At 47.8% G+C, this 26,813-nt stretch overlaps 1 protein-coding gene across 4 annotated transcripts; it reads left to right on the forward strand.

Moving 5' to 3' along the window:
* CPNE9 (copine family member 9) lies at positions 1-26,485 on the forward strand. Of its 4 annotated transcripts, XM_064361969.1 has the most exons (21): positions 1-16; positions 302-399; positions 911-951; positions 1,073-1,119; positions 1,203-1,306; positions 1,771-2,026; positions 2,274-2,350; positions 8,531-8,594; positions 8,715-8,818; positions 8,974-9,078; positions 10,589-10,630; positions 10,960-11,035; positions 11,141-11,194; positions 11,637-11,698; positions 12,812-12,858; positions 13,782-13,963; positions 14,228-14,355; positions 22,228-22,330; positions 23,270-23,327; positions 23,670-23,743; positions 26,089-26,485. In XM_064361969.1, the coding sequence occupies exons 2-21, from the start codon at positions 332-334 to the stop codon at positions 26,272-26,274; spliced, it is 1,878 nt and encodes a 625-aa protein (XP_064218039.1). In that variant the 5' UTR covers positions 1-16; positions 302-331; the 3' UTR covers positions 26,275-26,485. The 4 variants fall into 4 exon arrangements, with proteins under 4 accessions (XP_064218039.1, XP_064218038.1, XP_064218040.1 ...); XM_064361968.1 differs by lacking the exons at positions 1-16; positions 302-399 and having other exon boundaries at positions 515-951; XM_064361970.1 differs by lacking the exons at positions 1-16; positions 302-399; positions 1,073-1,119 and having other exon boundaries at positions 1,203-1,400.
* The last annotated feature ends 328 nt before the right edge of the window (positions 26,486-26,813 follow it).

The following is a 26,813-nucleotide window of genomic DNA, read 5'->3' on the forward strand; positions in this document are numbered from 1 at the left end:
CCACCCCAGGAAGTAGGTCAGTCTCTACCAAGGTGTGGGTTGGAGTTGAGGGTCGGGTGAGGTTTCCTGCTGGCTCCACGCTGCTCCAATGGGGCTCGGGCCGCCCGCAGGGCCGGGCGGGGCTGTGCTGCCATCTGGAGCCGCTGCCGCCGGCGGTCACTGTCAGGGCGCGAGCGGCGGGAGCACACGCAGGGCCGGAGGGAGTGCAGCCACTGCCGCCGCCGCCGCCGCCGCCGCCGCGGCACATGGGCCGGCCCCGCAGCTGCCGTCGCCCCTAGCTCCGACAGCCCTGGTCTCGCAGCCTCCTGCGGCTCGGGTCGCCCGACCAGCCATGTCTCTCGGCGGAGCCTCCGAGCGCAGCGTCCCGGCCACCAAGATTGAAATTACCGTGTCCTGCCGGTGAGCGGGCCGCGCTGGGGAGGGCTTAGGCACTAGCACAGCCCCAGCCCCGGGGCTCAGCCCGGGCAGGGGCTAGACCCCGGGGGAGAGGTGTAATTGGCTGGAAAATCACAGTTGATGACGGGAGTCGCTGGTGGGATCAAGAAGGGGGGGGATCTTGGGCAGCCCCACCCCGCAAAAGAGGGCTCAGCCTGCGGGTTCGGGAGTGGGTCGCAGGTACCCAGTAGGAGCTCGGCCCCAGGAAGACAAAGTTCTGGGGCGAACCCTCTTTCCTGGGCCCTTGGCGGCAATGTGGGTGCGTTCGCGTCCAGCCGGTAGAGCCATGGTTCCTGGACAGCTATTTCCGGTGCTGTCCAGAGTGCTGACAGCGCGGACCCCAGCTGGGGGTAGTCATGAGGGACAGAGGTCCGCTGCGAGCCCTATGCCTCCCCTCAGTGCCGGGCTCAGAGCCGACTCGAGGCGGCGGGCTCCAGGATGATCCACTCTCTATCTGTCTGTTGCTTTTCTCTAGGAACCTGCTAGACCTTGATACCTTCTCCAAGTCCGACCCCAGTAGGCGGCTTCAGGACCGGGAGGGGGAACTTGGGGTCTGGGCGCGACTCAGGGGCGGGTGGAGTAGGGGCAAGGGGTGCGAGCCGACCTGACGTCCTTCCCTCCCCGCCCCCACCTGCAGTGGTGGTGCTTTACACGCAAAGCCGGGCCAGCCAGGAGTGGCGGGAGGTGAGTCCCAGAGCCCCCTCTCCCGGCCCAGGGCCGCGCCCGGGGCTGCACGTCCCACGCTGACCCTCCACCCCCCTGCCCAGTTCGGACGGACCGAGGTGATCGATAACACGCTGAACCCAGACTTCGTGCGCAAATTCGTCCTCGACTATTTCTTTGAGGAAAAGCAAAATCTGCGCTTCGATGTGTGAGGCCCCGCCCGGAATTCTGTCTTGGCCCGCTCCCCCTCGACCTGGATCCACCCGGAATTCTGGCTGGCCCCACCCCTGCTTCGCCTCCCGGTCTGGTTCTTCTCCCAGGCCTCCCTCCCATTCTGAAGGGCCCCCTCTAGTCTGAGCCCTGCCCTTCAGTGATAAGTGGTCCAGTTCTGTCCCTTGCTCTGGCCCCACCCACCACTCTGCTCCTATCGCAGCTCCACTTCAGGCCCGACCCCTTCCAGACGACCCTGCACCTAGCAGCCCCTGTCTTGGCCTTGGCCCAGGTTTGACCCTCTTCCACCCTGACTCCTGCCCCAAAGGAGACCAAAGCTGAATTCGGGTCCACAGATACCCATTCCTCCACCCAAAATGTTCACCAAGACTCGGTTCCCGACCCCTTTCGAGCCTCTCCCCCAGACAGCCCCACCCCACACCGGTTCCACTCTTTTCCTAGGTACAACGTGGACTCCAAAACCAACATCTCCAAACCGGTGAGCAAGCGTTTCCTCGAGGGTTGGCGGAGTGCACAGGAGGTGCTTAGATGTGTTAAAAGACCCTTAGAACTCCTTGTAACCCTCGACCAGACCCCATCTTCTTCAGGCCCCCAACCCACCCTCCTGCTCCCTCTCCACCTGCTTGAGTGTCCTGCCTGTGCTCCCAACTCACTGTTCCTCTTCCTTCTTGGCTGCCACTGCTGGGACCTGCAGAAGGTGAGGCTGAATGGGGCTGGGCAGAGGCTGGGGACACAGGCTTGGACTGATGACCCACCACGAGGCAGCGATTGCCGCAGACCCCTTCTTTCACATCCCCTCCTTTAAAGCCCATGCTGGGTGGTGGCTCTTGCATCACTCACCTACCTGGGAACTGGCCTGGTCCTGTGCAGGAGCATCACCGGGGCTGGGCTGGGACTCAGCACTTACAGAGCTTCTGGTCTCACTGACTCTTTGTCCTGCATAGGATTTCCTGGGACAAGCGTTCCTGGCCCTGGGAGAGGTGATTGGAGGCCAGGGCAGTCGCGTAGAGCGAACCCTCACGTAAGCTGAATGAGAACGGGTGTGGGAGTGAGGTGGAGGCTTCCAAATTCTCCTTCCCAAGGATGCCGCTGATTGATAGTAGTGGAGGCTGGGGTTCCCCCTGGTCAGGACAGCACTGGCTCCCATCACCCTCGTAGGAAAATCCAATCTCCAGGGCTCGGCCCAAGTCAGTCTCAGGCCTGATATGTCCTCTTTCTCTTTCTCTGTCTTTCTCCTCACTCTTGTTCTAAGTGTGATTCAACCTTTAAGGTCCATTTCCAAGCCCCTCTCCACAGGGAAGCTCCCCTGGACTAAATCAAATCCGCAGGAATTTCCATTACATCCAGTCGTTAAATATGCACTAGCATGTTTTGTATGCTACACCCTGTTCTAGGCACCAGGGCTTCATCCATTCCACAAACACTATGTATACCTACCCTATGTCAGCCACTCCTAAAGGAGACTAGCTTGCAATGGTGAACAAAACAAAGGTTCTTGCCCTCAGGGGGCTGATACTCTAGTTGTGGGGGAGAGGACAGTACAAAATAGACATAAGTAAATTACATAATAGATTAGACAATATTAAGTGCTATGGGGAAAGAGATCAGTAGAGCAGAATAAGGGGAACTGGAAATGCTGGGTGAGTGGGAGGTGCAGGATTCAACAGTGTGGTTGAGCAGGCCTCATGGACAGGTAACTTTGGATCAACAACCTGGGGAGGTGAGGGAATAAATGGTACAGACATATGGAGGAAGAAAGCTCCAGGCAGAGGAAGCTGCCAGTGCAAAAGCCTGGTGCATTCAAAGAACAGAAAGGAGGCCAGTGTGACTGGAGCCAGGTGACTGGGAGGCAGGAGGAAGTGAGGTTGGAGAGCTAACAGTTAGGGCCTTGCAGTGGACTCCCACCTTCACTCTGTAATGGGAGTCACTGGAGGGCTCTGAGCAGAGGAGTGACATGATATGACTGCTTGCAAAGGATGGTGCTAGCGGTGGGGTTCAGAATAAACCTTGGGTGGCCAAAGGTAGAAGCAGAGAGCCAATGAGAAGACTCTGACAGTAATCCAGCATGCTACCAGTGAGGGAGGGGGAGAAGTGGTCAGATTCAGGATATATTTTAAAGGTGGAGCTAACAGGTTCCTGATAGATTGAATATGACTGTGAGAGGAAAAGAGGAGTTGAGGGCAATACCAAGGTCTTTGGCCTGAACAACAGGAAAGATGGTATTGACACCAGGTGAGAATAGTAGGAAAAATAAAAACAATGGAGACCCAGACATGGTGGTATGCACCTGTAGTCCCAGCTACTCAGGAGGCTGAGATGGGAGGATCACTTGGGCCCAGGAATTTGAACTCCTGGGCTCAAGCTTGGGTGACACCCCAAGCTGGGTGACAGAGTGAGACTCTGCCTCTGGACAAAAAACAAACAAACAAACAAAAAACATGTGAAGGAGAAGCAAGTTGGGGGAGGAATTCAATCAAGAGTTCAGTCTGACATGTTGAATTGTATGTTTCATAAACATATAAAATGTTAGACATCCAAGTGGAGGTATCAAATGAGTCTTGGATGCTGGTTTTGTTGTTGTTATCTTCAAGACAGGCTCTTACTCTGCAGCCCAGGCTGGAGTGCAATGGTGCAATGATAGCTCACTGCAGCTCAAGTTCCTGGGCTCAAGAAATACTCGCACTAAAGCCTCCCAAGTAGCCAAGTAGCTGGGACTACAGGTGGATACCAGCAGGCCCAGCTAATTTTTAAATTATTTTTTGTAGAGACAGGGGGCCTCACTGTGTTGATCAGGCTGGTCTTGAACTCTTGTCATCAAGTGGTCCCCCTGCCTTGGCCTCCCAAAGTGCTGGGATTACAGGCATGAGCCACTGAGCCCGGCCTTAGATGTTAACTTTAAAGCTATGCTATTAGATAAAGGAGGGAAGGAATGACAGGAGAAAAAAGAGAGAAAGAGACTAGAGAGAGAGAACCAAAGACTGAGTCTCCACAAATTGGACATAGAAAAGAAGACTGAGAAGGAGCAATTAATAAAGTTGGAGGAGAAGCAAGAGAGGGTGATGTCCTCATGGAAGCAAAGAAAAGGGTATCAAGGAGAGAGTTACCAATCACGTCAAATGCTGCTGCAGCTCAGATAAGATGAGGATTGGGAATTGGCCATTGCATTTAGCAAGATGAAAATCCCTGGTGACTCTTTCTTTTTTTTGAACGGAGTTTCACTCTTTGTTGCCCAGGCTGGAGTGCGATGACGCGATCTCAGCACTGCAACCTCCACCTCCCAGTTTAAGTGATTCTCCTGTCTCAGCCTTCTGAGTAGCTGGGATTACAGGCACCCGCCACCACGCCTAGCTAATTTTTGTATTTTTAGTAGAGACAAGGTTTCACCATGTTGATCAGGCTGTTCTCAAACTCCTGACCTCAGGTGATCCACCCTCCTCCCAAAGCACTGGGATTACAGGTGTGACCATCGCACCTAGTCCCTGGTGACTCTTAGAAGCATAGTTTTGAAGGAGAGGTGGAGGTGAAGAGAATGGAAGAAGAGGATGGGAGTCGAGGGATCTTCCAAGGAGTTTTACAGCAAAGGGGAGAAGAGAAAAGAAGATGTGTGACCGGGCACCGTGGCTCACGCCTGTATTCCTAGCACTTTGGGAAGCTGAGGAGTGTGGTTCACTTGAGGTCTGGAGTTCCAGACCAGCCTGGCCAACATGGTGAAATCTCACCTCCACTAAAAATACAAAAAAATTAGCTGGGAGTAGTGGTGACCCTTGTAATCCCAGCTACTCAGAAGGCTGAGGCAGGACAATCGCTTGAACCCAGAAGCAGGAGGTTGCAGTGAGCCAAGATCGCGCTACTGCACTCCAGCCTGGGCAACAGAGGCAGACTCTGTTTCAAAAAAGAAAAGGAAAAAAAAAAAAGAAAGAAAAGGAAAGGAGATGTGGCTGAAGCAGGAAGTGAGGTCAAGAATAAGTTTATAATTTTTTTAACACAAGGCCGGATCCGGTGGCTCACTCCTGACCTCAGGGGATCCACCTGCCTCAGCCTCCTAAGTGGTGGGATTACAGGCGTGAGGCACTACGCCGGGTCTTTAGGAGGCCGAGGCAGTCGGATCACCTGAGGTCAGGATTCAAGACCAGCCTGGCCAACATGGTGAAACCCCATGTCTACTAAAAATACAAAAATTAGCTGGGCATGGTAGAATGTGCCTGTAATCTCAGCTACTAGGAGGCTGAGGCAGGAGAATTCCTTGAACCCAGGAGGCAGAGGTTGCAGTGAGCCAAGATAACACCATTGCACTCCAGCCTGGGTGACAGATCAAGACTCCTTCTCAAAAAAAAAAAAAAAAAAAAATTTACCATGAGATAAATTATACCACACTGGCCAGGCGTAGTACAATCCCAGCTACTCTGGAGGCTGAGGTGAGAGGATCACTTGAGCCCAGGAGTACAGGAGCAGCTTGGGCAACATAGTGAGACTCCATCTCTCCAAGGAAAATTATACCACATTTACATATTGATGGGAATGCCCGAGTAGAAACTGAAAACTTGATGTAATAGAAGGAGGTGAGCGTTACTGAAGTGATTTTCTTGTGCAGACAAGACAGTATGAAATGTAGTACACAGTGGAGGGATAAATAGGCACAGGACAGTTCATTTATAGCAACTGTAGGAGTCACACTTGTGTGGGTGAAGATACTGGTGGCAGTGTAGGTGTCGTGGTGGGTGGACATTCTCTTCTGGTTGCTTCAATTTTGTCAGTGAGTAGGAAACAAGGTCACTGGCTGAGAATAAGGATGGGGGAGGAGGTTTTAGGGGTTGAGAAAGGAGTGAAACTGCCATCTACCAGAACTGGAGAGTGAAGGGCCTCAGGATGTACAGTATGACTCTGAGGCAGCATTAAGGATCCTCTTGAGGTCTGCAGTCATACATTTAAAATGACACAAGTTCACCTAATTGTGTGTTTTTGTCTGGCCTTGTTCAGTTTCATAGGTGCAGTATGGGTTAGGCAGAGTTAGGCTTAATTACAGCTGTGGTTCTGCCAAATAAGTATAGCGGAAGTGAGAGAAAAGGTTGGGCCCGTGGCTCACGCCTGTAATCCAAGCACTTTGGGAGGTTGAGGCAGGAGGCTCTCTTGAGGCCAGGAGTTCAAGACCAATCTGGGCAACATAGCCAGATCTCGTCTCTACAAAAAGTAAAAATTAAAAACTTAGCCAGGTGTAGTGGTGTGCACCTGTAGTCTCAGCCACTTGAGAGGCTGATGTGGGAGCATTTCTTGAGTCCAGGAATTTGAGGCTTCGGTGAGCTATGATTGTGCCACTGCACTCCAGCCTGGGTAACAGAGTGAGACCCCAACTTTTTTTTTTTTTTTTTTTTTTGAGACAGAGTTTCACTCTTCTTGCCCAGGGTGGAGTGCAATGGCACGATCTCAGCTCATGACAACCTCCACCTCCCAGTTTCAAACGATTTTCCTGCCTCAGTCTCCTGAATAGCTGGGATTACAGGCATGTGCCACCATGCCCAGCTAATTTTGTATTTTTAGTAGAGACAGGGTTTCTCCATGTTGGTCAGGCTGGTCGCAAACTGCTGACCTCAGGTGATCCACCTTCTTCGGCCTCCCAAAGTGCTGGGATTAAAGCATGAGCCACCACACCCGGCCTGAGACCCCAACTCTTGAAAAAAAAAGTGAGAGAAGGGGAAAATAGACAGGATGCAAAGGAATGACTATTACAATCACTGACTGGAATTCACACAGTATGGATAAGGTGGTAAGGGAGAACATCAAGGAGGCAAAGAACAGTAAGAAGGCAATAGGATCAACAATTTGTTGGTCCCAGATGTTCAGGCAAATTATCCATTTATTTATTTATTTATTTTGAGATGGAGTCTCACTCTGTTGGCCAAGCTGAAGTGCAAGAGCTTGATCTCAGCTCATTACAAACTCTGCTTCCTGGGTTCAAGTGATTCTCCAGCCTCAGCCTCCCAAGTAGCTGGGATTACAGGCACCCGCCACCATGCCCAACTAATTTTTTGGGTACTTTTAGTAGAGACAGGCTTTCACCATATTGATCAGGCTAGTCTCGAACTCCTGACCTCAGGTGATACACCTGCCTCAGCCTCCTAAAGTGCTGGGATTACGGGTGTGAGCCACCATGACCAGCTGTAGGTGAATAGTCCCTAGCCTCTTCACACTCCCTCTTTGTAAAGCACAAAGAGCCAAAGACCAAAGGAGCCAAAGAAAATAGTTCAACTCTGCTATAAAAGGATGTTTTAGACTGGGTTAAAAAAAAAAAAAAAGAACTAGTTCAACTCTCATTTTAAGGATAGGGAAAATCACATAGCAAGTTAGAGCCAGTACTGGGACCCAGGACCCTAGTTTTCTCTCTGCCACATTTTGGATCCCTTTGGGAATCAGGGTTTGCAGGCCCCTATCAACAAGGTCTTTTACTGCTGGCAATGGGGGTCCTTGTATGCATCATTCAAGCACATGGAAGTGTTCCTTCTAGGATCAGGAAAGGATAAGGTCCTCTTGTCTTTAAAATCTCCCTCTCCATGGTCTTCAGAAAGCACATCAGCTTTGACCTAACAAACCAGCCCTTTTGTTCCTGGGTCTGGACAGAACTTCTTCTCCCTTATTCAGCATCGCTACAACCCACTCTACTTACCTATTGGCTTTGACATTCCACCTCCCCCGACCCCAAAGCTCCCTGCGGGCAGTCTAGCAGAGCTGGAGAGTGCCAATTGCCCATCGTATCTATCACAGCACCCAGCATATAGTAGGAACCAGAGTCTGCTTTGAAGAATACAACCAGCTCATATCTGTAAAGCTTACGAGTTGCTTTTCCTTCTATGCACTCATTCAGATCTCTTCACAGCCCTGACAAGTCATCATGATTCCCATTTCACAGAGAAAAAAACCAAGGCCGAGGAAGGGGAAATAACTTGCCCAGGGTCACATAGCTTGACAATCACAAAATCCACTGACTCTAAATCCCATGTCTTTCTCACACTACTGTTGTGAGATGTTCACCTAAGCTGGTCTGAGCCCTTTTTACAGACCCTACCCAGTCAAAGTGAGGTCCTTCCTCACCAGAAGACATTCAAGACAGAAGGGACTGAATCCCCTGGCCCACCTAACCCCAAACTGGCCACTCAGTCCTTGTTGCTTACCCTCCCTCCTCTCACTAAGAGGCTTTTTCTGCTTCCAGGGGTGTACCAGGCAAGAAGTGTGGGACCATATTGCTGACTGCAGAAGAGCTTAGCAATTGTCGGGTCAGTAGGGGCCACATGCTAGACCCAGGAGCTCCCTTCTCTCCCCATAAGCCCTTTAATGGACTGTCTGAAGGCTATGGGCAATTTGGATGTCACCAGCCCAACTTCATCCATCCCTAGGACATTGCCACCATGCAGCTGTGTGCAAACAAGCTGGACAAGAAGGACTTCTTTGGGAAATCAGACCCTTTTCTTGTGTTCTACAGGAGCAATGAAGATGGCACGTGAGTCACTGCCATCAGGGCTCTTAGACTGGGGGGGGGCATGTGCTTCACAAATGGGGGATCTCAGGAATCTCAGACATCGGGCTCTGTCTCTGGATTCAGTCCTACCCCTGGTCACGAGATAAATTATACCAATCCCTCCCATTCCCCTCCAGGTTCACCATCTGCCACAAGACAGAGGTTGTGAAAAACACGCTGAATCCTGTGTGGCAGCCCTTCAGCATCCCTGTGCGGGCTCTGTGCAATGGAGACTATGACAGGTTGGCTTCAGCATAAGCTGGGGAGTAAGGAGCCAAGGACATGCCAGTGGAGTTCCTGGGCCCAAGAAAAATAGTAGAAGTATCCTAATAGCATTGGATGGCCCTTCTCAGTGAGACAGAGTTTGGGACATGAGGTTGGGTGGAAGGAGAGGCAGATGAATAGCCACACAGATGGATAGGTGGACTACCCAGGGATGGATCAACTGATGGATGGAATGGTAGGTGGACAAGTAGATGAAAGGGGAGATGAACAAATAATAAGCAGATACATGAACGGATTGTTGGATAGGTAAACTGGTGAATGGCTGGATATGTATGTGGATGGATATATAAGTGAATTGGTGGGTGGGCAGAAGGGTAGATAAATGAATGGATAGCAGATGAATGGATAATTGGACTGATGGGTGGATTTGTGGATATACAGATGATGGGTGATAAACAGATGGATGAGCTGATGGATGAGTGGGTGGGTGATAAATGAATAAATGAGAGTTTGATGGATGACTGGGGAGGCAGGAGGATGAATTGAAAAGCAGGTGGAATACAAAAAGATAGGTAGAGTGACAAGTGGATTGATGGTTGGATAGGTGAATAGATGGCAAAAGGATGAATGGATGGATTTGTGGGTGAATTAGTTGATAGATTAGTATAAAGTAGATGGATAGGCAAACAAAATGAGTGAGCAAATGGGTAATATAAAGGTAGATGGTAGGTGGGAGGGTGGAAGAACGGATGGGCACATAGATGAGTAGATGAATGGCTATGCTGATGAATGGATAACCAGATGGATAGATGTTATATAGTTGGGTATATGAATAGACAGACAGATGGATGCTTGCATGCCTCAGTGAGTCAATGAATGGCTAAATGTATAGCTAGGTGGCTAAAGAGATGAACTGATAGGAAATTGGACTGGCAAATGTATGGGTAAATAGGTAGCTAGATGGATAGATAGATGGTTGGATGGGCTGATATACTGATAGGTAGACATACGGAATGATTTAGGCATGACAGTTAAGAACAAAGTCTTAGGAATCAGGATGCCTGAGTTTAAATCTCAGTTCAGTCATTTACTAGCTATGAGATCTTAGCTAAATTACTTTTTTTTGTTGTATCTCAGTTTCCTTATTCCAAAATAAGAATAATGGTACTTACTTTACATAGAGTGATTGTTAAGTTAAATGAGACAATCTGTGAATGTGCTGAGAACAATACCTGGAATACAGTAAGGCTCAGAGTGGTAAAAAAAAAAAAAAAAAAAAAAACAACCAAACAAAAAAAAGTACTCGTGGTACTAACAGCAGTAGTATTAATAGGGGTAGATGGCTGGGTACAGGCATGGACTAATGAATGAATAGACAGGATGGGATGGGAGGTAGGTTTAAAGATGAACAAGTTAATGGAAAGACAAATGGGTGGATGGGGAGGTGATATGTGTATGGTTAAGTGTATGAGGTGTCTCTGGGGTTTATCATACACACTCAGCATATGTTTATCTCCTACATTTCAGAACAGTGAAGATTGATGTGTACGACTGGGACCGGGATGGAAGGTAGAACTGCCCCACATGGTCCCTTCTCCTGTACTTGACCCAAGCAGTTCTCAATAATATGTTGTACATTCACTGAGAACCCCAAAGTAGCTTTGGGAGCCAGGAAAAGTGATGATATACACCAGTGTCTTGGGTAAAACTGATCCCCCCATTGTCTCTCTGGACACTGTCTCTTCCCATTTTTCCCTATGTTTGGCCTCCCTTCTGGCCCCAGCACTAGTGCCCTGCGGCCTAAGTAGGGGCTTAGGATAGGAGGAATAAAAGATTGGTTTCAGGTCTGGTTCCAAACCAGCAGCAGCTGCTGCTTAGCCATGCCTACCTCATTGCAGCCACGATTTCATTGGTGAGTTCACCACCAGCTACCGGGAGCTGAGCAAGGCCCAAAACCAGTTCACAGTATATGAGGTGAGCATTCCAGCCTTGCCCAGGTCACCCAGGCCCTCCGTCCTAGTATGCTCAGTCTGGACCTCTCTTCCTTTGTTTCTTACCATCACTGTTACCTCCACTTAGGTACTTAACCCTCGGAAGAAATGTAAGAAGAAGAAATATGTCAACTCAGGAACTGTGAGTGCTCCCTGGAGCTGTGGCCCTCCCTGGATACTCCCGTGTCTGTCCCCACTGACATAGCATGACAAATGTTGAGGGCAAGGCAAGACAGTGGGCACAGATTACTTGGAATAGTAATGTTGGCCACAAGGAGCACCACTTAACTTTTTCTTTGTTTTTTTCTCAGGAAATTTTTCAGATTTTACTCTTTTGCAGAATGAAAGAAAAAAAACTAAGTTTCATTTCCCAATTTAATATACTTTTGGAAAGCCAACTATGTTTCTGACAGCTTCCCCTTTTTTCCCTGTCGGAAGTTGAACAGGGTGGGGCTGGCTGGGGGAGCGGGTGGAATCATTTGCCTCCTGTCACATGCCTCCTTCCAAACCCCATGTGCCTCACTCCTTTCTGCCACCCCAACTGCCTTTTCCAAACTGACAGGGCTGCCTATTCTGTCCCACAGGTGACACTGCTCTCCTTCTCTGTGGACACTGAATTCACTTTTGTTGATTACATCAAGGGAGGGTGAGTCACAGGCCAAACTCTGGGCTGAAAGCCTGGCAATAAATTACTCCCAGTTCTGAGCCCCAGGTTTCTTATTTATGAATGGTCAGGGCCTAGTGACATGGAGATAAATTTTAAAACACTTGGCCAACTACCAAGTGCTCTGTAAAATGCAAAATACTGCTCCTCTTAGTTCCCTTCATGTGGCTGCCCTTCATTCTTAGCTTTCAGCTCCTCCTGGGAAGATGGCTCCCAGACCAGTGGTCTTCATTGGTGGCCCCAGTAACCTAATTGGAGCCCAAACAAAGTTATAGTCAGGCAAGAGGGAAAGGTAGAGAGAGTGGGAAAAACCAAGCAGACTATAGGGGACATTCTGCTTGGTCTGGAGGAGGCAGGCAGACCTGGGAAAGGTACTTTGCTTCTCTGCACTTCACTTTTCTCTTATGTAAAATGGGGATTTTTTTTTTTTTTTTTTTTTTTTTTGAGATGGAGTTTCTGACATTTTGGGCTGGATGATAAAATAAAAAATAAAGAAAGAAAGAAAGAAAGAAAGAAAAGAGAGAGATGGAGTTTTGTTCTTGTTGCTCAGGCTGCAGTGCAACAAGATCTCGGCTAACCACAACCTCCGCCTCCCAGGTTCAAGTGATTCTCCTGCCTCAGCCTCCAGAGTAGCTGGGATTACAGGCATGCGCCACCACGCTTGACTAATTTTTTGTATTTTTATTAGAGACAGAGTTTCTCCATATTGGTCAGGCTGGCTTGCACTCCCAACCTCAGGCGATCCGCCCGCCTTGGCCTCTCATAGGGCTGGGATTATCCACCAGGGATGAGCCACCGCACCCAGCCTAATGGGGATATTAATTACTACTTCAGGGCTATAGTAAGGGTTAAATTAAATGACATTTAATACACTTGCCACACAGTAGGCATTTAATTCTGTTACCTGAAGTGTGGTCCATGAGCCAGCAGCATCAGCATTACTTGGGAGTTTGTTAGACTCTACCCAGACCATCTGGATCAGAATCTGCATTTTAACATGAGCCCCAGGTGATCCATATGTACATTATTGTTTCAGAAATAGTGATGTAATAATTATTAGTTCCTCACTTCTCAACTCATCTGCTTCCCCAACAGGACACAGCTGAACTTCACAGTAGCTATTGACTTCACAGCTTCCAATGGTGAGGCATGGATAAGGGAACAAGGGGGAGTTGGGAAGGGACATCTAAGGGAGTCATTAGGAAGTGGTCTGGATTCTTACCTAAGGATAAACGTTTACCTACCCAAGAAGCCCAAACTTAGGCAAAACCCAGCCAGGAAAATAGAGTGCAGAAAAATAGATGGGTAGATGGATCATAGAAGGTTGAAAGGATAGATAACTCAACAGGTGGATGAGTAGACTCATGGATGAGAGAGAAAGGGGGTATAAGGAGAGATGGATAGGTGAATAGGTGGTGAGTCATGAATGGATGCATAGATCCATGAAGAAATGGAGTGGGTAGATGCATTGGTGAGTAAGTATAATAGGTTAGACAAGTAGATGCATGGATGGGTATGTGGGTGGACAAATGGACCAAAGTTTAAGTTGGGGAAATAACAAGTAATTAGCTAGGGGAAATGCATGAGTGGATGGATCCATATGAGAATAGACAAGAGAATGAATGGAATGGAGAGGGATAGCTAGCTGGATGGATAAAATAATATTGCTATATAAGTGGATGGCAAATGAAGAAAAATGGCAAGTAGACAAGTGGGTGGGTGCGTGGATGGATGGACGGATGGATGAGTGGGTAAGTGGATAGCTGTATAAGAGAATGGAGAGATTAGTGGATAAAGATGCATAAGTAGACTTAAATATAGATCTATAACCAGGTAGATGGGTGGATGGATGTGTGGGTAGGTAGGTAAATGGATAAATAGGTATAGGGATGGGTGGGTGGACAGATGGATAAATGAACAAATGGATGATTGGGTAAAATAAGGAGAAAGGGCATGGGTAGAGGGCAGATAAATGGATATAGGTGAATGAATGCACACAAAGATAAGCAGGTGAACAGATGGATGATCCAATGATCATGAGGCTGGGGTTCCTTTGTCCCTACAGGGAATCCTCTGCAGCCTACCTCCCTGCACTACATGAGTCCCTACCAGCTCAGCGCCTATGCCATGGCCCTCAAGGCAGTGGGAGAGATCATCCAGGACTATGACAGCGACAAGCTCTTCCCAGCTTACGGCTTTGGGGCCAAGCTGCCCCCAGAGGGACGGATCTCCCACCAGTTCCCCCTGGTATGGTATGGGCCAGAGCCTACCCTCCATTCCCTGGCATCTGGCCCACCCAAGTTGATGATTTTGTTCTGTTTACATTTCTTCAAAGGGCATGTAGAGGAACAGGAAGCTATGAGAGGATAGCAGAGCAGGGAGGGGAGCAGGGCTGGGTTTGGAGGGGAGCATGAAAGGGACTGATGGAAAATGGAAGGAATGAGCTGGGATCAGAGCACTCCTGGGTGTACCCTGCATGGGCTCAGCCTAGCAGGGCATATTCTTTGACAGAACAACAATGATGAGGACCCTAACTGTGCGGGTATTGAGGGTGTGCTGGAGAGCTATTTCCAGAGCCTGCGCACAGTACAGCTCTATGGGCCCACCTACTTTGCTCCTGTCATCAACCAAGTGGCCAGGTAAGGAAACTGGGTGGGGGTGGGGGAAATGAGGGGACCCACATAAGGGACTCTCTCCCCAAGGATAGTCAGAGGCACTCTAAGTAATTTAGAATGATTTAAAGAATACAGGAGAGGCCAGGCATGGTGGCTCATACCTGCAATCCCAATACTTTGGGAGACTGAGGCAGGAGGATCACTTGAGCCTAGGAGTTCAAAACCAACCTGGGCAATATAGTGAAACCCCATCTCTCTCTATTTTTTTTTTCCTTTTTTCTTTTGAGACAGAGTCTCACTCTGTTGCCAGGCTGGAGTGCAGTGGCATGATTTTGGCTTACTGCAACCTCCGCCTCCCAGGTTCAAGCACTTCTCCTGCCTCACCCTCCCAAAGAGCAGGGATTACAGGCACACCACCATGCTCAGCTCATTTTTGTGTTTTTAGGAAAGACGGGGTTTCACCATGTTGGCCAGGCTGGTTTTGAACTCCTAACCTCAGGTGATCCACCCGCCTCAGCCTCCCAAAGTGCTGGAATTACAGGCATAAGCCACCACGCCTGGCTCATTTTTTCAAAATTAAATATTTAAATTAAACAAGTAAAATATACAGGAGGATGTGTATAAGTTATATGCAAATACTACACCATTTTATGTAATGAACTTGAGCATCTGAGGAGTTTGGTATCCATAGGGGTCCTGGAACTAATCCCCTGTGGATACTGAGGGATGACTGTACCTTATTATGGGGCAGAAAGGATATCAGCAAATTACCCTAACCCCACAGCTTAGGAATGACAACCCAGTCCTTGAGTTTGGGTAAGAGAGATAAGAGCCTACAGCACAGTGGTGAAGACCTAAATTTTAGCATCAGACCTGAATGTGATCCTAGCTCCACCAGTCACTAACCATGTGACCTTAAGCAACTTAGCCTCTTTAAACATCCACTTCATCTCTGTAAGGTGGTATAATAATGAATGACAACAGCAGCTTCCTTACAGAGTATTGCAAGGTTAAAATTAGATAACAGTGTAAGAAGTATTAACGTAGTGTCTGGCCCATGGTATGTGCTCAATAAATGGTAGGTTAAAAACTTGAAGAGTGACTGTACAAATTTTCAGAATAAAAATAAACAAAGCAAAGAAAACCCAGATCATATATCAAATGACTTAAAAAACCAAAGAGGATATTAAATTTAAAACAAATTTATGAAATGACAGAAATAAAACCAAACATAAGTCAATAAACATAAATAAGACAAGCTCTGTTTGACCTTAAAAAAGAAAAACATTATTTGATTGAATCAAAAATAAGCAAACCCCACTTTATAGTAAACAGAAGAAACCCAGCTAACACAAAGCACCTCAGAAAGCTTAGAGGTAAAAAGATGAAACAAAAAGGGAATAGAAGTGGAAGGATTTCAGTGAGATTTATATGTCCACAGACTTTTTTCCCTAGCAAAAATTTATTTTTTTTTAACTTTTAAGTTCAGGGGTACATGTGCTACACAGGTAAACTTGACACATGGGGGTTTGTTGTACAGATTATTTCATCACCCAGGTATTAATTCTAGTAGATTTGTTTATTTTTTCTAATTTGTAGTAATGATAATAGATTCTTTAATAATAACTGTAGAAAATTTTAGTAGAGAAATCAAGAAATCACCCTGAATACTGCCCATGGAATGTGGATGTATATACAGTTCTTTTTCCTATGCATCCACAACTATACTCAAATTATTATACATACAACATTTCACTACTGGTTTTTTTTCACTAATACTAGAACATGAGCATATTTTTTGTTATTAAGCAGACTTCTTAAATATTATCTTATGCAACTACACTAATTCAAAATTCATTCATTCATTTAGTAAACATTCAGTAAAGGGGCAATGTGCCACGAGTGTGGGCTCTGGAGCCAGACTACCCAAGTTAACACACTGGTTCTGTCACTCGCCAGCTGTGGCTTTGGTCCAAGACTCTTAACCTCTCTGTGCCTCATTCCTCATTTGTAAAATGAGGAAAATAACAATGTCTACTTCATAGGGTTGTGAGGACTAACTAATTAATATATGTCAAGCACCTAGAACAGTGCCTGCCACATCATAAGTACTCTAGGTGTTTGCTATTACTGTTACTATTATTATCATTATTACTATTCAAAGGGCATCTGCTGTGTGCTCAGTTCTCTGCTGGGGCACTGAAGATTCACAGATGAATCAGATCTAGTCCCTGCCCTTGGGAGCTCCCGCCTTGGTGCAGGAGACAGAAATATAAATAAATCATTACCTTCTGTAGACCAGAGCTTCCCAGACTTTTCTAGCAAGTAGCCTGTCGGCAAAGGCAAGCGACAGCGTCCCTCTGGGGGAATCTGGGGGCATAGCCGAAAGCAGCGAGGCTGAAAATGTCTTTGAAGTTTCTGTATTTCATCTTAAAAATTCATGCAAATTTTATATTCTTCTCACATTGCATCCATGTTTAATTTAGGAAAAAAAGGTGTCTTAAGTGTAGTTATAGTCATCTAGCTTTATCCAGCAGATCATGCAGTGAGAACCCACTTAGAGGAGCAGACAGCCCATCTTGGTGGGTGAGGCAGTATCCTTGAGAGAGGGGGAAGGGTATAGGCTCCAGTACCATAAAGGGGACTGCTTAGCTGGGTCTAGAGGATGAAATAGACTTTATCAGTGAAACAGAAGCAGAGTAGTCCTGGTAGAAGGAATGGCATATGAAAAACACAGAGGCATGAAGGAGCAAGTTCATGAAACAGTGAAGAGTTTAATAAGACTAGAGTGTGCAGTGTATACAGAGGACTATCCAGAGAATGGGCTGGGGATGGAAAGTGAGAGAAGCAAGAACTCCAGCTTTAGGCTCAGCTGGTCAGCATGGGCTTGGACCCCAGCTTTTAACCCCTTGGGGATGCTACTTAATGTCTCTAAGCTTCAGTTTCCTCATTTTAAAAATAGGAACTTTTTTTTCTGAGATGGAGTCTTGCTCTGTTACCCAGGCTGGAGTGCAGTGGTGTGATCTCGGCTCACCGCAATCTCCACCTCCCAGGTTCAAGCAACTCTCCTGCCTCGGCCCCACGAGTTGCTGGGATTACAGGCACCTGCCATCATGCCTGGCTAATTTTTGTATTTCTAGTAGAGATGGAGTTTTGCCAGATGTTGGCCACGCTGGTCTTGAACTCCTAACAGGTGATCCACCCCCTTGGCCTCCCAAAGTGCTGGGATTACAGGCATGAACCGCTGTGCCCAGCCCTAAAAATAGGAATTTTTTAAGTGCCTACCTTATAGAATGGCGGTGAGGATTAAATTAGATCATTTATGTCAAGTGTGCAGCTGTGATTTTGATGATCACAAAGGACTCCATTGTTCCCCACTCTACAGCCAAGTGAGGCACTGATTGGCCTCTCCTGGCCATTCACCCATTTCCTCAGCTAACTTCCAGATCAAAATAGCCTTGAGAATGCAAGGCATCTACAGGGAACCAAAGATATACCTCCTGTGCCCCCAAACCCTTCCATGATGCCCAATGTCCCTTCTCTTCTATAGTTCTTTTTTTTTTTTTTTTTTGAGACGGAGTCTCACACTGTCACCCAGGCTGGAGTGCAGTGGCACGATCTTGGCTCACTGCAACCTCTGCCTCCCAGGTTCAACCAATTCCCTACTTCAGCATCCCGAGTAGCTGGGATTATAGGTGCCCGCCACCACGCCCAGCTAATTTTTGTCTTTTTAGTAGAGATGGTGTTTCACCATCTTGGCCAGCCTGGTCCTCAACTCCTGACCTTGTGATCCACCCACCTTGGCCTCCCAAAGTGCTAGGATTACAGGCATAAGCCACTGCACCCAGTCTTTTTTTTTTTTTTTTTTAGAGACAGGGTCTCACTCTGTCACCCAGGCTGAAGTGCAGTGGTACCATTATAGCTCACAGCAGCTTTGAACTCCTTGGCTCAAGCTATCCCCCCTCCCACCTCAGCGTTCCAAGTAGCTAAGACGACAGGTGCATGCCATCATGCCAGGCTAATTTTGTTATTTTTTTGTAGAGACAGGGTCTCCCTATGTCACCCAGCTGGTCTCAAACTCCTGGGCTCAAGGGATCCTCTGATCTCAGCCTCCCAAAGCACTGAGATTTCAGATGTAAGCCACCAGGTCCAGCTTTCTCTGCTATAGTTCTACATGCAATTCCTCGTGGTTTGCACTTGCCATTCTCTCTCTCTGGAATACTTTTCCCTTTACCTTCCCATCCCCATCACCCCACCCTACCCCCCATCACCACCTGGCTAAACCCAACTCATTTTTCAGGTCTTAGGTTAGATGTTACATCCTCAAAGCCTAACCTCAATGCATTTTAGTGGTTTAAACCTCTCTCTCCCCTAGAACAATATCCTATTCTCTGCTGCCTGCTCAGCATCCAGCTTGGTGCCTGATACATATTAGGTATGCAATGGGTATTTGTGAAATGAGTAAGTGACAGGAAAAGGTACCAAGCTAGGTCTCTGAGGAAGCTGGGGCCAGAATTCAGGAAGTGAGTAGGTGATGTAAAGGAGGGTCATGGCCAGGCATGGTGGCTGGCTGGGTGTGGTGGCTCATGCCTATGATCCCAGCACTTTGGGAGGCCAAGGCGGCCTCAGCCTCAGCCTGAATTCTGACACCAGCCTCCTCAGAGACCTGGCTTGGTACCTTTTCCTGTCACTTACTCATTTCACAAATACCAATTGCATACCTAATATGTGTCAGGCACCAAGCTGGGTGCTGAGCAGGCAGCAGAGAATAGGATATTGTTCTAGGGGAGAGAGAGGTTTAAACTACTAAAATGCATTGAGGTTAGGCTTTGAGGATGTAACATCTAACCTAAGACCTGAAATATGAGGTTAGGAGTTCAAGACCAGCATGGACAACATGGTAAAACACCGTCCCTACCAAATATATAAAAATTAGCCAGGTGTGGTGGTGAGCACCTGTAATCCCAGCTAATCAGGAGGCTGAGGCAGGAGAATTGCTTAAACCTGGGCAACAGAGTGAGACTCTGTTTCAAAAAAAGAGAGAATCATGACCCATTCCCACTCAGCCTAGGCAAACTGAGCCAAAATTATTTTAATTAATTAATTTATTTTTTAAGACAAAGTCTTCCTCTGTCACCCAGGCTGGAGTACAGTGGTGAGATCTGAGCTTACTGCAGCCTCTGCCTCCCGGGTTCAAGCGATTCTCCCGCCTCAGCCTCCCAAATAGCTGGGACTACAGGCACACGCTGCCACACCCAGATAATTTTTGTATTTTTAGTAGAGACAGGGTTTCACCATGTTGGCCAGGATAGTCTTGATCTCCTGACCTCATGATCTGCCCACCTCAGCCTCCCAAAGTGCTGGGATTACAGGCATGAGCCACCATGCCCGGCCTATTTTTATTTTTATTTTAGTTGGGGTCTTACTCTGTCCCCCAGACTGGAGTGCAGTGGTGCAATCGTGGCTCACTGGGCTCATGCAATCCTCCTGCCTCAGCCTCCCAAATAGCTGAGACTATAGGCATGTGCCACCAAGCCCAGCTAATTTAAAATTTTTTTGTAGAGACCAGGTTTCATTATGTTGCCCAGGCTGTTCTCAAACTCTTGGCCTCAAGTGATTCTCCTGCCTCAGCCTCCCAAAGTGCTAGGATTACAGGTGTGAGCCACCCCACCTGTCCCCAAAGCTATTTTATAATTCTACAACCTCTCCATGCCTTTCCTCACATTTTGAGATCAGGTTTCAACACAGCACCGTCCAATAGCACTTTCTGCAATGATGGAAATGTTCTGTATCTATGCTGGCCAATATCATATTCACCAGCCACATATGGATATGGAGCACTTGAAAGTAGCTAGGGTGGCTGGGCGCGGTGGCTCACGCCTGTAATCCCAGCACTTTGGGAGGCCGAGGCGGGTGGATCATGAGGTCAAGAGATCGAGACCATCCTGGTCAACATGGTGAAACCCCGTCTCTACTAAAAATACAAAAAATTAGCTGGGCATGGTGGTGCATGCCTGTAATCCCAGCTACTCAGGAGGCTGAGGCAGGAGAATTGCCTGAACCCAGGAGGCGGAGGTTGCGGTGAGCTGAGATCGCGCCATTGCACTCCAGCCTGGGTAACAAGAGTGAAATTCTGTCTCAAAAAAAAAAAAAAGAAAGTAGCTAGGGTGACCAAGGAAACTGCATGTTGAACTCTACTTAATTTAAATTTCAACAGCCACATGCAGCTAAGGCTACCTTATTGGACAGCATAGCTCCATCCTTTACAATCCACACAGGCCTGGAGACTGGAAGTCAAGAGACCAGGGTCTGCCACTGCCTTTGTGCCCTCTCTAGATCTGTTTTTTTTAAATATGCAAAATAAAGGGACTAGACTCAATGACTTCTGCAGTCCTTTTCAGATGAAAAACAATCTTGGATTCAAAGACTAGTGAGAGCAGGAAAAGGAGCTCTGGAAGCAGCTATTAGACTGGCTGGGGGAGGACTGCATGGGACCCAGCAGCCCAGGCAATGACATGTGGTCAGCAGAGGGAAGAAGGGAGAGAGAAGAAATGGGAGAGACAGGGAAGCAAGGAAGCCTTCAGCCTTTGCTCTTGTTCATGTATAAACATTAAAATCTTGCCAGGGATTGATAAATCTCTGTGGAGTCTAAGCTCTATGCTCCCTCAGACACATGGCCCAGTCTGCTTCCCTCAATTTCTGTCCTCCAGACAGGGGAGTTGTCCTTTAGTCCCACTACAGCGCCTTTGTCCTTGCTGTTCCCTCTTCCTAGAAAGATCCCTCTCCTCTTTCAATTAGCCTCTCTATCCTCAAACATCACTTCCTTAAAGAAGCCTTCACAGACTTTCTGGGTCAGATCAGGATCCCCTCTTTTTATTTACTTTTTTATTTTTTTGAGACGGAGTCTTGCTCTGTCCCCCAGGCTAGAGTGCAGTGGTGTGATCTGGGCTTACTGCAACCTCTGCCTGCTGGATCCAAGCAATTCTCCTTCCTCAGCCACCTGAGTAGCTGGGATTACAGGCATCCACCACTGTGCCCGACTAATTTTTGTATTTTTCATAGAGATAGGATCTCACCATGTTGGCTAGGCTGGTCTTGAACCCCTGGCCTCAAGTGATCCATCTGCCTTGGCCTCCCAAAGTGCTGGGATTACAGGTGTGAGCCACTGCACCCGGCCAGGATCCCCCCTTGTACCCTGTCATAGCAGTGTCCCTTCCATCACAGCACTCATCACGGTGGTAATTCTACACCTTTTTGTGTGATTCTTGGATTAATGTCTGCCTCACTCCAGAGGGCTGGGAGGGATTTATTTTTTTCTCCTCATGTATTTTCAGTGCCTACCATAGTAAGTGCTCAATAAATATTACTGAAGGCAGACCAGGCGCCGTGGCTCACGCCTGTAATCCCAGCACTTTGGGAGGCTGAGGCGGACAGATCACTTGAGGTCAGGAGTTTGAGACCAGCCTGGCCAACACCGTAAAACCCCATCTCTACTAAAAATACAAAAATTAGCCAGGCGTGGTGGCGCATGCCTGTAGTCCCAGCTACTCTGGAGGCTGAGGCAGGAGGATCACCTGAGCCCGGGGTAGGTAGAGGTTGCAGTGAGTTGAGATCACACCACTGCACTCCAATCTGGACAACAGGGTGAGACTCTGTCTCAAAAATACACACACACACACACACACACACACACACACACACACACACACATTGAGAGAGAGAGAGAGAGAGTGAAAGGGAGGCAGGCAGAGCCAGGGGCAGGCTGCCAGGTCTGGGGAAGGAGCATGGGTTTCAGAAGCTCCCACTGTCCACCACTGGCTGTGGAAGCTTTGGAAGTAAGGTGTTCCTTTGGCCTGTCTGGCTTTCAGCTGGATTCTGATTTGGCCTCTCATCCAGGGCTGCAGCCAAGATCTCTGATGGTTCCCAGTACTATGTTCTGCTCATCATCACTGATGGGGTCATCTCTGACATGACGCAGACCAAGGAGGCCATCGTCAGCGTGAGTCTGAGGAGGAGGGCTTGGCAGGGAGGAGTAATGTTAATACTGTGAAGAGGCTAAGATTTTATCCTACTTGCAAGATAACAAGTTAGCCTGCCAGTTTCATGGATGCTGGCAGAAGACACAAGACTTTTGAATTAGTGACAGAAGACTTTGATTTCCAGCAAAAGCAGTAGCTGGAGTATTAGCATTTGCTGGAATTCTCTAAGTCCTTGTTCCCACTGGATGATGTGAAGAGGGACAGATGACACTTGCAGCCACTGTAGGTTGCATTACAGAAGAGGAACCCTGAGCTTAGGGAATTTGAGTCTTTTATAATGGACAGTAAGCATGCTTGCCTTTTGTTCCAAAGGTCTCCAGTGAGACCTTTTTTTAAAACTATGTTGGACAGTAAGCAAATATGTCCTCTGCTCTAGAGGAACATACTGAATCTTTCTTTTTTTGTTTTGTTTGTTTGTTTGTTTTTCTTGAGACAAAGTCTCACTCTGTCGCCCAGGTTAGAGTGCAATGGTGCGATCTTGGCTCACTGCAACCTCCACCTCCCAGGTTCAAGTGATTCTCCTGCCTCAGCCTCCCGAGTAGCTGAGATTACAAGTGCCTACCACCATGCCTGGCTAATTTTTTGTATTTTTAGTAGAGACAGGGTTTTACCATGTTGGTCAGGCTGGTCTCAAACTCCTGACCTTATGATCCGCCCACATTGGCCTCCCAAAGTGCTGGGATTACAGGCGTGAGCTACCGCACCTGGCAAAACTGAATCTTTCAAGGCTGATTGATATAGAAACATCCTTGAAAAAGTAGTCTGGGTCAGAGAGAATCAATGCCTCTGCTTGCAAGATGTGCAGAACCATGACACACATACATGGAGAACTTTCTCCTAACAGTTACCTCCCTGGTGATGGCTGCTTGCCCCAACGGTTCATCCTCTTTCCCCCACAGGCCTCCTCACTGCCCATGTCTATCATTATCGTTGGTGTAGGACCAGCCATGTTTGAGGGTGAGTACAATGGGGTGTCCCTGAATGGGACTAAGAACTGAGGAGAAAAGTGGGAAGGGGTCAGGTATTTGGGCCTGCCTCACAGAAGAGATAAGGTAGATACCCCTGTGGGGCCTTGACCAAGTCACAGACCTTCTTTGAACCCGCTTCCTTATCAGAACCAAGGCTGATGATACTAATACTTCCCTGGGGTTCCTGGGAGGATGGACTTCATGGAAGGCATAGGACTTGAACACTTAGCATTAAGCATTCTCCTGATGACTCCAAAGGGGAGCTCAAAGGGAGGGGGCAGCATGGGGTATGCTGGAGAGGCCATTCAGCTGAGGGGTGTCTTTTCTGCAGCAATGGAAGAGTTGGACGGTGATGATGTGCGCGTGTCCTCTAGGGGACGCTACGCAGAGCGGGACATCGTTCAGGTAGACCTGACCTGGGAGAGACTGTGGAGCTGAGAGGCACAGTGAGGAGAAGAGGCTAAATTGGGAGCCACTCACACTTGTTACCTTCTCAGTCTCCTACTTTCTTCCCTGTCACTCTTTCATCCTTTCTCATTCCTTGAATACATCCTTTTTGACAAACAGGAAGGTTGCTGCAGCCTTGGTACGTCCATGGTGTAGGTCGGGAGATCCCCAAGGCTCCTGCCCTCTAGTGGAGGCAACCAACAATAAATAATCACACAAATAAATACTTCATTTGATTGTGATAAGTACTCCAGAGGAATAGCAAATGCCACTGTGAGAGCCTGTAACAGGGACCTAACATAGGTACAGTAGTCAGGAAAGGGTTATTTAGCTTGCTGAGACCTAAGGGAGGGGATAAGCATTACAGGGAGAGGAGCAGCATGTGAGAAGGCTCTGAGGCTCAGAAGAACTGGCCCAATCAATGAAAAAGCAGAAGCTAGGGTAGCAGGTGAGTGTGAGAAGGGAGGCTAAATTTGGGAGTTTGTTATAAAAGAATTGAAAAGCTCTTAAAGGATTTTACATAGGATAGTGAGATGGTGAGACTTGCAGTTTTAAAGGATCTCTCTCGCTGCTGTATGGAGGGTGGACAGCAGCAGGGCAAGACAGAAGGCAGGTAGACCCATTAGTGAGGAAGCCTTTGAAGTAGTAAAGGGGAGGTGATAGAGATCTGGCTGGAAGCAGTGGGGAGGGAGAGAAAGTGGTGGATTCAAAATATATTTAAGTAGAAAATGTTGCAAGACCTGATGATAAGATGATGATGGGGAATGACGAAGGCTTCAAGGATGACTCAGTATTCCAGCTTAAGCAACTGGGTGAATGACATCCCATTTGCTGGGAAGGGGAAAGCTAGAGGAGGAGATTTGGCAGAAAGAGCTAGAATTCAGTTACGAACATACATAAATTGGGTTCAAAGTATCTGTGACAACTGAATGGAGAGGGAATACGGGCAACTAAATATGTGGCTCTGGACTTTAAAAAGAGGTCAGGGATGAGCCCAAGCATGGCGGCTCATGCCTATAATCCCAGCACTTTGGGAGGTCAAGACAGGAGGACCTCTTTGAGACCAGGAGTTTTGAGACCAGCTTGGGCAACATAGCAAGACCTGATCTCTGCTACATTAAAAAAATAAAGGCTGGGCGCGGTGGCTCACATTTGTAATCCCAGCACTTTGGGAGATTGAGGTGGGTGGATCACCTGAGGTCGGGAGTTTGAGACCAGCCTGACCAACATGGAGAAACCCCATCTTTACTACTAAAAATACAAAATTAGCTGGGTGTTGTGATGCATGCCTGTAATCCCAGCAACTCGGGAGCCTGAGGCAGGAAAATTACTTGAGCCTGAGAGGCGGATGTTGTGGTGAGCCAAAATGGTGACATTGCACTCTAGCCTGGGCAACAACAGTGAAACTCCATCTCAAAAGGAAAAATAAAAATTAAATAAAAATAAAACATATTTTTTTGAAAAGAGGTCATGATAGATATATAAATTTGGCAGTCATCAGGAAACAGATTTTTTTTAATTCTCCCCTTTCTTATCAGCTCCTCTCCCCCAACACTTCTTTTCTTCTCCTCCTCTCCCCAAGTCCCTCTCCTAGCTCTCTCTCTTTTCCCAGCCCCTTCTCACAGACTCCTCTTCCTTCTTGCCCCAACTCCATCTCTCTGGGCTCCTCCTGTTCTCAGGATCCCTTCTCCCTGGTCCCTGCCCCTTGTCTCCCCTGCTCCCTCCTTTCCAAGTCTCCCTCCCTACCTCCTGGCCTGCTCTACTTCCCTCCAGGGAACAATTTTTAAAGTCATTGATGTGTATGAAATCATCCAGGAAGAGAGCTGAGGGAGAGAAGGGACCAGGTTTAGAGAGCAAGTAGACCCAGAGGAATGGTGGTGGGAGGAGGGAGCTTCAAGAAAGGTAAGCAAGAAGCCAGAAGAGTGTGGCGTTAAGAGTGGGATGCGTCCAGAAGAATTATGGTCAAATGTAATGGAAAACTAAACAGAAGTCAAACAAGATGAGGACTAAAAATTACCGTCCACTGGACTGATTTAGCAACACAGGGCCACTGACGACATCAGCAAGAGCAGCTTCAATGGACTGTGTGAAGCCAAACTGGAATGGGTTGAGGGGGAATAGAAGGTGAAAAAAAAAAGTGGTTGGAGAGACAGCAAATGTAGAAAACTGTTCAAGATGTGGGGAGGGAGATACTGTGATAGTTGGAAAGAGATGTTGGGGATCAAAATAGAAGCCTCCCTGCTGCACCCCCATGCCCTCTCTCCTGGTCATGGCTTATATCTTCTTGTCTGTGCCTGACCCAGTTCGTCCCATTCCGAGACTATGTTGACCGGTCGGGGAACCAGGTGTTGAGCATGGCCCGACTGGCCAAGGATGTGCTGGCCGAGATCCCGGAGCAGCTGCTGTCCTATATGCGTACCAGAGACATCCAGCCTCGGCCCCCACCCGCTGTCAACCCCAGCCCGACTCCAGCTCCAGAGCAGCCCTGAGGATTCTACATATCCAATGCCTCACAGTCTGCTCACCTGCTCACCCACTGCTTCTGCTTTAAGCCAGAGGCACCTGGAACCCTGGACCTCACTGGAAGGGCCAACTTGGAGGATTAGTGCTGGCTGACAAGCCCTCCGCCTCCTTGCCTGCAGAAGGGCCTGGCACTATCACCACCTCCCTGCCTTCATGCCAATAATAAAGCTGATCTTTACTCCACCTCTGTTTCATGCGTCTTGGGGAAGGAAGGAAGACTACGGGACCCAAGGCCTGGGGCTGCATCAAGAGGAAGGGAACCAGGATGCCTTCAGCTAGGTTCATCCCCATCCTAACATGTTCATCCAACACTTCTTCATACATTCTTCAAAGAGTTTAATAAGTGAAACTTTGTATGTTTTTCCTCAGGAGAGAGGCTCATAGTTGTTTGTTTTTTCATAAAATCCAGATCCTGCACATGGCCTATACTTTTCACCAGATTCTCAAACAAATTCCTGACAACTAAAGGAGATGACTTTGTATAACTCTATTTCTATCCGTTTAT

The sequence above is a fragment of the Aotus nancymaae genome, unplaced genomic scaffold (assembly GCF_030222135.1).
Source record: "Aotus nancymaae isolate 86718 unplaced genomic scaffold, 86718_ANA_hifiasm-v0.15.2.pri h1tg000046l, whole genome shotgun sequence".
In the NCBI taxonomy this organism is placed as follows: domain Eukaryota; kingdom Metazoa; phylum Chordata; class Mammalia; order Primates; family Aotidae; genus Aotus; species Aotus nancymaae.